The 12,365-nt window shown below is 36.0% G+C and overlaps 1 protein-coding gene across 5 annotated transcripts in view; it reads right to left on the bottom strand.

Annotated features, from left to right (window-relative positions):
- EPS8 (EGFR pathway substrate 8, signaling adaptor) overlaps positions 1-12,365 on the bottom strand; it is a 189,797-nt gene that overhangs the window by 10,639 nt on the left and 166,793 nt on the right. For all 5 annotated transcript variants that reach the window (XM_081247974.1, XM_081247970.1, XM_081247971.1 and 2 more), the window contains one exon: positions 6,006-6,228. In XM_081247974.1, the coding sequence (XP_081104100.1) occupies positions 6,006-6,228 (223 nt within the window). The remainder of the gene's footprint in view (positions 1-6,005; positions 6,229-12,365) is intronic.

A 12,365-nucleotide genomic window follows, 5' to 3' on the forward strand; every position in this document is an offset into this window, starting at 1 on the left:
AACAAAAAATAACATACAAAGGAATCCCCATAAGGTTGTCAGCTGACTTTTCAGCGGAAACTCTGCAGGCAAGAGGGAGTGGCAGGATATACTTAAAGCGATGAAAGAGAAAAACCTATAACCAAGATTACTCTACCCAGCAAGGATCTCATTCAGATTCCATGGAGAAGTCAAAAGCTTTTCAGACAAACAAAAGCTAAGAGAATTCAGCACCACCAAACCAGCTTAACAACAAATGCTAAAGAAACTTCTCTAAGCGGGAAACACAGAGAAGAAAAAGACCCACAAAAACAAACCCAAAACAATTAAGAAAATGGTAATAGGAACATACATATCAGTAGTAACCCTGAATGTAAATGCCCCAACCAGAAGACACAGACTGGCTGAATGGATACAAAAACAAGACCTATGTGTATGCTGTCTACAAGAGACCCACTTCAGACCTAGGGACACATACAGACTGAAAGTGAAGGGATGGAAAAAGATATTCCATGCAAATGGAAATCAAAAGAAAGCTGGAGTAGCAATACTTGTATCAGATAAAATAGACTTTAAAATAAAGACTGTAACAAGAGATAAGGAGGGACACTACATAATAATCAAAGGATCAATCCAAGAAGATATAACAATTATAAATGTTTATGCACCCAACATAGGACCACCACAATACATAAGGCAAATGCTAACAACCATGAAAGGAGAAATCGACAGTAACACAATAAGAGTAGGGGACTTTAATATCCCACTTACACCAATGGACAGATCATCCAAACAGAAAATAAATATGGAAACACAAGCTTTAAATGACACAACAGACCAGATAGATTTAATTGATATTTATAGAACATTCCACCCAGAGTGGCAGAATACACTTTCTTCTCAAGTGCGCACGGAACATCTCCAGGATAGATCACATCTTGGGTCACAAACCAAGCCTCAGTAAATTTAAGAATATTGAAATCATATCAAGCATCTTTTCTGACCACAATGATATGAGATTGGAAATCAATTACAGGAAAAAAACCCTGCAAAAATACAAACACATGGATGCTAAACAGTGTGCTACTAAATAACCAAGAGATCACTGAAGAAATCAAAATATACATAGAAACAAATGACAATGAAAACATGCCAACCCAAAACCTATGGGACACAGCAAAAGCAGTTCCAAGAGGAAAGGTTATAGCAATTCAATCTCACCTCAAGAAACAAGAAAAACCTCAAATAAACAATCTAACCCTACACTTAAAACAACTAGAGAAAGAAGAAAAAAGAAAACCCAAATTCTGTAGAAGGAAAGAAATCATAAAGATCAGAGCAGAAAGAAATGAAATAGAAATGAAGAAAACAATAGCAAAGATCAATAAAACTAAAAGCTAGTTCTTTGAGAAGATAAACAAAATTGATAAACCCTCAGCCAGATTCATCAAGAAAAAAAGGGAGAGGATGCAAATCAATAAAATTAGAAATGAAAATGGAGAAATCACAACTGACACTGCAGAAATACAAAGGATTATAAGGGACTATTACAAACAACTATATGCCAATAAAATGGACAACCACGAAGAAGTGGACAAATTCTTGGAAAGGTACAATTCTCCAAGACTGAACCAGGAAGAATTAGAAATATAAACGGACCTATCACAAGTAATGAAATTGAAACCGTAATTAAAAATCTTCCAACAAACAAAAGTCCAGGTCCAGATGGCTTCACAGGTGAATTCTATCAAACACTTAGAGAAGAGCTAACACCTATCCTTCTCAAACTCTTCCAAAAAATTGCAGAGGAAGGAACACTCCCAAACTCATTCTACGAAGGCACCATCACCCTGATACCAAAACCAGAAAAAAGATATCACAAAAAAGAAAATCATAGACCAATATCACTGATGAACACATATGCAAAAATCCTCAACAAAATACTAGCAAACAAAATCCAACAGCACAATAAAAGGATCAAACACCATGATCAAGTGGGATTTATCCCAGGGATGCAAGGATTCTTCAAAATAGGCAAATCATTCAGTGTGATACACTACATTAACAAATTAGGGAATAAAAACCATATGATCACCTCAATAGATGCAGAAAAAGCTTTTGACAAAATTCAGCACTGATTTATGACAAAAACTCTCCAGAAAATGGGCATAGAGGGAACCTACCTCAACATAGTAAAGGCCATATATGACAAACCCACAGTGAGCATCATTCTCAATGGTGAAAAACTGAAAGCATTTCTACTAGGTTCAGGAAAAAGACAAGGATGTCCACTCTCGCCACTCTTATTCAACATAGTTTTGGAAGTCCTAGCCAGAGCAATCATAGAAGAAAAAGAAATAAAAGGAATACAAATTGGAAATGAAGAAGTAAAACTGTCACTGTTTGCAGATGACATGATACTATACATAGAAAATCCTAAAGATGCCACTAGAAAACTAGTAGAACTAATCAGTGAATTTGGTAAGGTTGCAGGATACAAAATTAATGCATAGAAATCCATGGCATTCCTATACACCAACAATGAAAAATCAGAAAGAGAAATTAAGGAAATACTCCCATTTACTGTTGCAACAAAAAGAATAAAATACCTAGGAATAAACCTGCCTAAGGAGGTGAAAGACTTGTACTCAGAAAACTACAGAATACTGATGAAAGAAATCAAAGATGACATAAACAGATGGAGAAATATACCACGTTCTTGGATTGGAAGAATCAATATTGTGAAAATGACTATACTACCCAAAGCAATCTACAGATTCAATGCAATCCCTATCAGACTACCAATGGCATTCTTCACAGAATTAGAACAAAAAATCTTACAGTTTGTATGGAAACACAAAAGAACCCAAATAGCCAAAGCAATCTTGAGAAAGAAAAACGGAGTTGGAAGAATCAGGCTCCCCAACTTCAAACTATACTACAAAGCTACAGTAATCAAGACAGAATGGTACTGGCACAAAAACAGGAATATAGATCAGTGATACAGGATAGAATGCCCAGAGATTAGCCCACACACATATGGGCACCTAATTTATGAGAAAGGAGGCAAGAACATACAATGGAGAAAAGACAGCCTCTTCAATAAGTGGTGTTCGGAAAACTGGACAGCTACATGTAAAAGAATGAAATTAGAACACTACCTAACACCATACACAAAAATAAACTCCAAATGGATTAAAGACTTAAATGTATGACCAGACACTATAAAACTTCTAGAGGAAAACAAACGAAAAACACTCTGACATAAACCACAGCAAGATCTTTTTTGACCCAACTCCTAGAGTAATGGAAATAAAAACAAAAATAAATAAATGGGACTTAATTAAACTTAAAAGCTTTTGCACAGCAAAGTAAACCATAAATAAGACAAAAAGACAACCCTCAGAATGGGAGAAAATATTTGCAAGTGAAACAACAGACAAAGGATTGATCTCCAAAATATACAAACAGCTCATGGAGCTCAATATCTAAAAAAAAATCCAGTTAAAAAATGGGCGGAAGACCTAAATAGACGTTTCACCAAGGGAGACCTACAGATGGCCAAGAGGCACATGAAAAGATGCTCAACATCACTAATTATTAGAGAAATGCAAATCAAAGCTACAATGAGGTATCACCTCACGCCAGTCAGAATGGCCATTATCAAAAAAGCTAGAAACAATAAATGCCGGAAAGGGTGTGGTGAAAAGGGAACACTCCTACACTGTTGGTGGGAATGTAAATTGATACAACCACTATGGAAAACAGTATGGAGGTTCCTTTAAAAACTAAAAATAGAACTACCATACAACCCAGCAATCCCACTACTGGGCATATAGCCTGAGAAAACCATAATTCAAAAAGAGACATACCACAATGTTCAGTGCAGCACTATTTACAATAGCCAGGACATGGAACCAACCTAGATGTCCATTGACAGATGAATGGATGAAGATGTTGCACATATATACAATGGAATATTACTCAGCCATAAAAAAGAGATGAAATTGAGTTATTTGTAGTGAGGTGGATGGACTTAGAGTCTGTCATACAGAGTGAAGTAAGTCAGAAAGAGAAAAACAAATACCATATGCTAACACATATATATGGACTCTAAAAAAAAAAATGGTACAGATGAACCTAGTTGCAGGGCAGGAATAAAGAGGTAGATATAGAGAATGGACTTGATGACATGGGGTGGGAGGGTGAAGCTGGGGCGAAGAGAGAGTAGCATGGACATACATACACGACCGAATGTAAAATAGTTGGTTGGTGGGAAGCAGCAGCACAGCACAGGGAGATCAGCTCTGTGCTTTGCGATGACCTAGAGGGGTGGGATAGGGAGGATGGGAGGGAGGCTCAAGAGGGAGGGGATATGGAGACATGTGTATGCATATGGCTGATTTTCTTTGTTGTGCAACAGAAACTAACACAGTATTGTGAAGCAATTAAACTCCAATAAAGATGTATTTTAAAAAATAAAATAAAAAATAAAAAAACTTGTATCTGGATGTCAGAGATGAGATTTGATATGAAGACAAATTTTCAAGTCACTCCTTTTCCAACAGTATAAACAGTATTGAAAGAAATGAAAATAAGAGTCATCAGCTACAGTAAAAGTATGTTTATATGAGAAAAGAACCCAGAACTGAGCCCTAGGAGAAGCCATTTGAGAAAATGAAAAATATCCTTTACACACACATACACTTTATATACTTTTATAATATTAAGGAAATATCTTCCTGGCTCTAGTCTTCCAAGAATTTTTATGTATCAAGTATCGATAAAGCAAAGTAATTTTATAATACTTTAAAAAACATAATTTGAAGACTAAACAGACAAGCCATATGCTACAAGATAAAACAAAATAAAAGTTATCTTAGAATTATCTTCAGTTTTCAAATTATCCACCCTGCTGTTCCCAAGTACTAACAAGGATAATCCGAAGTTGGCCATAGGGTCTTTTGTTTTAACTTATTTAAATCTGGTTTTCAGATTTAACCACTCGCATGAAAAATAAAACTTCAATTTATGAAAGTATGAAGTTGAAGTCTAAAATTCTGAATTTGGAGGGCAAATTTGAAAGTGCTATTGGCAGGTTGACTATATTAAGCTAGTGTGATTGTGTGTGTATATAGACACACTCTCTCTCTCTCTCTCTCTCTCTCTCTCTCTCTCTCTCTCTCTCTCTCTATATATATATATATATATATATATATATATATATATATATATGGCAAATACCAGGAAGAGAAGCAGGAAAACTATGATGGTGATACTGATGACGATAAGAGTAAATATTTACTAACTGCTTATAATGTGTCATATTGGTTAAAATCAATCAGGCTTTTTCAGCCTCAGTACCATCGATATTTTGGGTCAGATGATTCTGTTGTGTGTGTGTGGGCGGGGGAGAGGGAAGCTGTCCCGTTCATCTTAGGATGTTGCTAACTACATCCCTAACTTCTACCTATTATAATAGATGCCAGTAGCATCTACCCAACTGTGATCAAAATATGTCTCCAGATAAATACCAAATGTCCCCAGGGGAAGGGGGTAAAATCACCCCTGGCTGAGAACGACTGGTCTAAATGCTTTATATGCATTATTTCATGAAATCCTCACAATTATCCTATGAAGTAGATATCACTATCCCCTCCTTTTTCAGATATTAAAGCATACAGAGGATCATTAAATTCTTGACAGTCTCATGGCCAGCAAGTGATATTTCACTATACAAACTCAAGCACGTCTGGCTCCGGAGTCTGTATTCAATCTCCACAATATATTGGACTATGTAGAAATACACATATTAGAGAGTAGACAGAACTTCCTGTTTCTCAGAATTACTTGGAGGATGAGAGATGAGGTGAAAATCTCTGCAATCTATGAAGTACCGTGCAAGGACTATTATGTATATTTAATAATATTTATTACCAGCAGAAACAATAATAAACAATTTTTACTTAGAGTGCTTTTAATTCCCAGGAGAAACTGTATATTTTTTGCCTCCCTAGGAAACTTACGGTCAACAGGAACTTGTTTTTGTCGTTGGCTATCTCGCACAATACTGCCACCACTGTCACTGGAGCTGCTGTTCTGACGGGTTACATTTGCTGGGACCTTTGACACAGGAACAGGTGCTGAAGCAGAAGGTGGGAGGGGAACAGGAACAGGAGCTGGTGTTGGAGGAGGCGATGGAGCAGAGGGAATGTCCGTTGCTCTTGGACCATACTCCATCCTTTGTTTCTATAAAAAGACAAATCATTAATTTGGAAATGTGAAAATATAAACCTAGGCTAGGAAAACAACTTATACTTTGACAGGACCCTGTTGGCTATTTATTTGTAAACTTCCTTGCAAATCCATAGCAAATCTGTGTGTGTTAATATATATACATACATATATATGTATGTATAGACAGACATGCACAGCCCTCCAATCCTACCTGATGTGATAATTATTTAAAATTATTTTTTAAATATTCTACGCATTTGTTCACAATCAAAAAGGATACACCAATAGCAAACATTAGTACTGATAATAGTAATAAATGTCAAGAAAACTAAATTTGAACCTGGAATCACACAAGATCAGAGTAGGTCAAAAGATTTCTGATTATTTTATAGTTTCCGTTAATAAGAACTTCTAACTGCACTAGAAGCCTAAATATCAATAACAGAAACATTAGTTACTCCCTATTTTAAATGTATATTATATTCAAAAGTGTTTAATTCTGTTTCCAAGTAATTTGTTAAGAAGAGGGGTAATATTTCAGTAGATAAAAGGAGTATGCTTTAAAATAAACAAGTAATTTAAAAGTATTGTTAATTTTTTCAAGCCATATCCCTTTCTGCCATCATCTTAATGCTAATTTATTAAATTTAGAAAGTTTCCTTGTTAAAATAGGAATGTGGTGAGGGTAATGGTATGGTCTTTAATTAAATGTTTATGACTATGAAATTGTTCTATGACAATGTCAAAGAACTGGAAAAAGAATAGATACATGTATATGTATAACTGAATCATTTTGATGTACACCTGAAACTAACACAACATTGCTAATCAACTGTACTCCAATATAAAATAAAAAGTTAATAAAAATAAATAAATAAATAAAAACAAAAATAATGAATTGTGACCAAGTTATCTAGGTGTGACCTAGAAATAAAAAGTGATTAAAAATTAGGAAATTTGTCTACATAATACAACATGTAAATAAAGTTAAAGAGAAAAATTCTTAGAAAAAGAAAAAGTTAAGAGGATCCTGGACTTTTCATTATGTGAAACTACCTGGTATGTGCCTCCCTCTGGATTTTTTATTATGGGAATAAAGCAACCCCCTAACTACGTAAAAAATGTTTATGACTACACCTCAAAAGCATATTATTAGGAAAAAAGTCCACAGGGGGATTTGTATTAAAAAAAAAGGTAGAATATACAATAACTTTCAGTAATTTTTTAACCATGATTTCGGCTATTGTAAAATATTATTTGTGCATCTTCCCTATTAAACTACACACAACAGTTAAAACTTTAAACAAAATAATCTTAATAACAGAAATAAAATAAGTTCCAAATTCTCAAAAGGCAAAATTTTTGTATAGAATCAAAGACACAGAGCAGTGACTTATAATTTAGGTAAAGTTTAGTTACTGCACTGGCACAATTTTAATTATTCTAAAATTCAGGATTAGTAGATGAAATACAAAAAGCAGGCCTTTTGGTAATCTGGTCCTTTGGCTAGAAGAGTATTTACATTTAATTTCTAAATTGGCCCAAATATAAGGTCATATTGATTTTAAAAGAGGCCTTCCCAATTTCCACAGAGATCAAAAACATCAAAATACACACCACGCACACACATCACTTTGTAATTCTTGCCTAAAAAACAACACACCACCCTCAAAGGCACCTTCACAGCAAATGAGTAGTAACACCTGTGGAAACCAGAGGGGGGAGCAGCCCTGGTTCTCTGCTGTCTCTTTAAAAGCCACCGCTCACCCGCCAGTGGGTAGGGAAGGTGGGAGGGTACGAAGCAAGGATGGGAGAAGGACTGAAAGAAGAGTTTATGTGCTGCTATTTCTTGGAGGGGGATGGGAGGGAGAAGGAGAGAAGCAAAGAGGAAGGGGATGAGTAGGGGTTAAATTCACAGAGCAAGCCATGGAGTTAGATGGGAGAGAAACAGATATTGCTGACCCCTCTGCAATTCAAGGCCTGGAAACATTTCTAATATATTCAATAATCGAGTGTATTATATTATTATTATTATCATCCACAAAACAATGTTCCTATATTTGGGCCAATAAAATATTTCAAGCAATCAAAATACAGCAAACATCACCAAAATGTAATACTTAGCACACACCAAAGTCATCAATGTATATGCAATGTACCCTTAACAAGAATGTCCTCGGCACATAATTTCACGAAGAGTTAGTGAATTCTCACATTAGGATTTCAAAAGTGTCAGAGTTTAAATTACTGCTTTTAAAGCTTAAACAAAACAAAAAATGCTATCAGCTCTGCATTCCATGATATGATGCACATTTTTTGCTTTCAGAAAAACAAGAACAGCTAGTGTTTTGCTAGCCATCAAATAATACTGTGAAAAACTGAAAACCTGTGGTATTGTCACAATCAGGCCTGCAGACAGGCTCGCCAAATCTTCTGTGCCTTGTTTCACCCATCTGTCATTGCTATATGATGCAACTTTATCAGTATAACCTATGAGAACTACAGACTTAAATATTCATATAATATACAGAGAAACCATAGGAAAATTTTTCATGAATTAGGTCATAATTTTATTTACTTGCATATTTTCCCCTTTTTCTTGGTCCTCCTTCCTGCCCCATGCTTCCAACCCCTGGAATGAAAAGGTGGGGGAAGGGCCTTCCTCAAATCATTATAACCTGTTCTGAAACAGAAACCAAGGTGGCTTTTCCATGGAAACTGATGTCATCCTCCATGTGGAGGAAAGAGAATCAGGACTGGCTCGTGAAATCACTTTGCTCTGTCCCCTGCTACCTTCTCCCTTTTACTCCCTTTTACTTACCACCCAGTTACTGCCCTTCTCCCTTTGCTATTACTGTCTCTTGGTTATATCAGGCTGAAGGTAGAGAACTGATGGCCCCTCGACTGATGGCAAGTCTTGGAGAGCAGAAGTCCACCCCAAACTTTCTTCTGCTGAACGAAGGGTGCTGAATCTCCAAATCCAAAAAGAAATCTTAACCGACTGTTCCCAGTTTGCCTGGGACTCTCCGAGTGTCAGAACCAAGAGTCCCACATCCCTCCAAACCCCCCAGCTGTGAGCAAACTGGGATGATGGGTCGCCTTGGTGTGGCTGTACTTTTGTACGATCACTGTCACTTCCTAACTCTTGCCTTTTATCTCTCGCAAATATAAAGTTCTGCTTAAAACAAAATCTCTTTGTTTTTTTGCTTTTTCTGAAAGAAGTCAGAATTACTAGACCCTGTGGAAAACGTACTTTTCTGTTGATAATTAAGTCCAAATGAGTCACTTTTCTTTAGCCACTAAAGCTGAGTAGAAATCCTCAAGGATTAAAGAAAGAGATGTGTAGGTAAGCTCCTGATTCATGCAAGATACTGCTTCAGAAGGGAATTTATGCAAGCAAGCCTAACAAAGCCAGTAAAATTGAACTGTTCTTAAAAATGGAATCTACATATTTTTTCCTCTAAATTTAGTCTCTTTGGCACTCTGCAGTGAAAACTAGGCACAGCTGGAACGTTTGGAGGGTGTTAAGTCCAGAGATTGAATCCAAAAAATTACATTAAAAAGAAGTGCCTTGAGGGAACAAATGTGGGTTACCTCTGACAGCTCGCCAAGTAATTGCTATTAGGAAAATGGAGCAAATCACATCAAATGAGAAGATTTAACATAGGAGATGGAACTAAAATAATATCAATTATACTTTACATCAAATATCAGAAACCGTGAGCAAATTACTTTTTGACAGTAAGAGTACCTCGCAACAAATCAACCAGGGAAGGAGCTTGTAAATATATAATTAATTTCCACCACTATCTATCCATGGAAAACTAATTATATAGGCTCACACTACAGTATAAACCATGTAGAGTATTTCAGTAGATATTTGTGTATGAGTACTGTGTTTTAAAAGTATTAAGATAAAGGTTCATCTTATTCTTATAGCTTATAAAGAATACAATTAGAGTACATTTAATGTAAGACTAACTCTTAAGCTGATTTACAAAAGGAAATATATATCATGGTGTGTTTTAGTGAACTTTAGTTGAACTTGTAAGCAGTTAAACAAACAGAAAATTTTATAATTCTGTAATATGGCTTTTGGGCAGTAATTTATATATATATGGAAAGAGAGAGATAGTAGGTATTATTCAAATTATTGCAAGAAATATTTGGAAAAATGTCAACACGTGAAACAGAATAAAAAGTAACCATCCCTGTCTAAAGACCATGCCTCTAATTAATAGATGAATAGAGTGTTCTAAGATTAACTTAAAAAATTTTTTTAAGAATGGAATATTATCAGGAAGTTGGTCTGCTGGAATGAAAATAAAGACATCTTTAGTAAAATTGTCCTCTCTGTCCAGCAGTATCTGAATATCTGGATTGAGCTTGAAAAACAGAGCATTCATAACAGGAGCTAAAATTAGTAGTGCTAGTGGTCTACTATTCACCTGAAGAAAACATTTCCACTTTTAACTTAGGGCTACTTTAACATGTATATAGAAAAGAACAAAATTTTATATCTAGACTGGATTGTGGAGATCATGAAACTTGGCCCCTTCCATTTCACAGCTCAGCAAATTGGAGCAGAGAAAATGAAAACGCTTTCTTTAAGGTCATACAGCTAGTCAGTGGCAGAGCCAGGACTAGAATCCTCATGCACCAGGACGTAGACTGGAGCTGTTTCCACAATATCTAGTATCTCTTGCTAGGAAACAGAGCAGATGGGGAAACCTTCTGTTGAATTTACAGGACCATAATGACCAGATATTCAAAATTATTTGCATATTGTAGAGTAAGCATATCTATAATAATAATAAGCATGTGGACTTCATAATTAATAATAAATAAAAGAGTTCTTTAGTCAAGCCTCTGAGGATATTGGAAACAATATAAGGGCAGGGATTGGTTTCTGCTCTTGGTGTACGACATGGGAATCTACGTTGGCAAAAGGGTGATTCTGGTAGATGAACAGTCAAAGTGCTAGAGGTCAGGGAATCAAGTCAAAAGACATATCAGGAAACTTGATGTGGCAGGTAGTTTCCAGGTGGGCAGGAAGCACCCTGGATGTCCATGTGTTGCCCAGCAAAAGTACTCTAAAGTCCTGGAATGTTCTATAACAGAATCTTCATCAAAAGATATGTCATTTATCTTCATTTCTCCATAATCTCTCATAAACATTTACTTCCTTGTCCCTGTGGTTTCAACCAATCTATTTTTTTTATGTTCCACATCTTTTGAAAATTCTTTATTACCTCCCTCCCCTTCATTTTTAAAACTTTCCTGAAACCCTGGTGAAAAACAGTTTCGGTGGGAACGGTAGTCTTGACTGAGCTGTAAAAAAATCACTCCAAGTGTGAGGATATTAAATAGCCTGGACTCGCAGGGACATTGGGTGGCAACTCAACACCTATTGGTGACTGGTGCCAGGTATGAGCATCCCTGCCAACAGCAGAGAATCTCTAGCCAACAGTGTGTGAACTGCAGGCAAGGGCTGCTCTTGTGCCCTTCCCCCAGCAACTGCCATTATTTCTACATTTTTATTTATAGGAGATGCAAGTGTATGAAACTAACAGTCCTAAGTCTGTGGCTTTTTAAAATTTGGTGACTTGTAGATGCTACGTGGAAATCATTCACATCTAATTCCCTTATGCCCACCATTCCAAAAAAGCCTACTTTCTACGTGAATTACATAGTTTGGATTATTTTCTTAAATGATTAAAAAAATGAAAGAATTAATGAAACCCAAGTGATGGAGGCATAAAGCAAAAATCCAATTCCAAGGGTGATGACTGATCAGATCAATTTTCATCACAGTACAGTGCAGGTAAACCTATTCTAAGAAAGTGTCACTTTAAGCATTCATACGGTGAAAAACTATATGTCTGTACAAAATGGGATATCAGTCTTTTTTTTTTTTTGAGAGTTATGTTTTATTCAGCAGGAATTTTTAGGACTTCAAGCCTGGGAGGCAGCATCTCAAGTAACCCTAAGAGAACTGCTCGTAGGAGGCAAGTGGGGAAGCCAGGTTATATAGAAGCTTTGTAACAAAGGGCAGGCAGTTGGGAACATCAAAAGATTATTGTAAATTAAAGAAAACCAGATATTCCAAGTTAAGGAATTTAGTGCCTCTTTTCTAAGCACTATTCCCC

The sequence above is a fragment of the Mesoplodon bidens genome (assembly GCF_964165515.1).
Source record: "Mesoplodon bidens genome assembly, chromosome: 11".
Classification (NCBI taxonomy): domain Eukaryota; kingdom Metazoa; phylum Chordata; class Mammalia; order Artiodactyla; family Ziphiidae; genus Mesoplodon; species Mesoplodon bidens.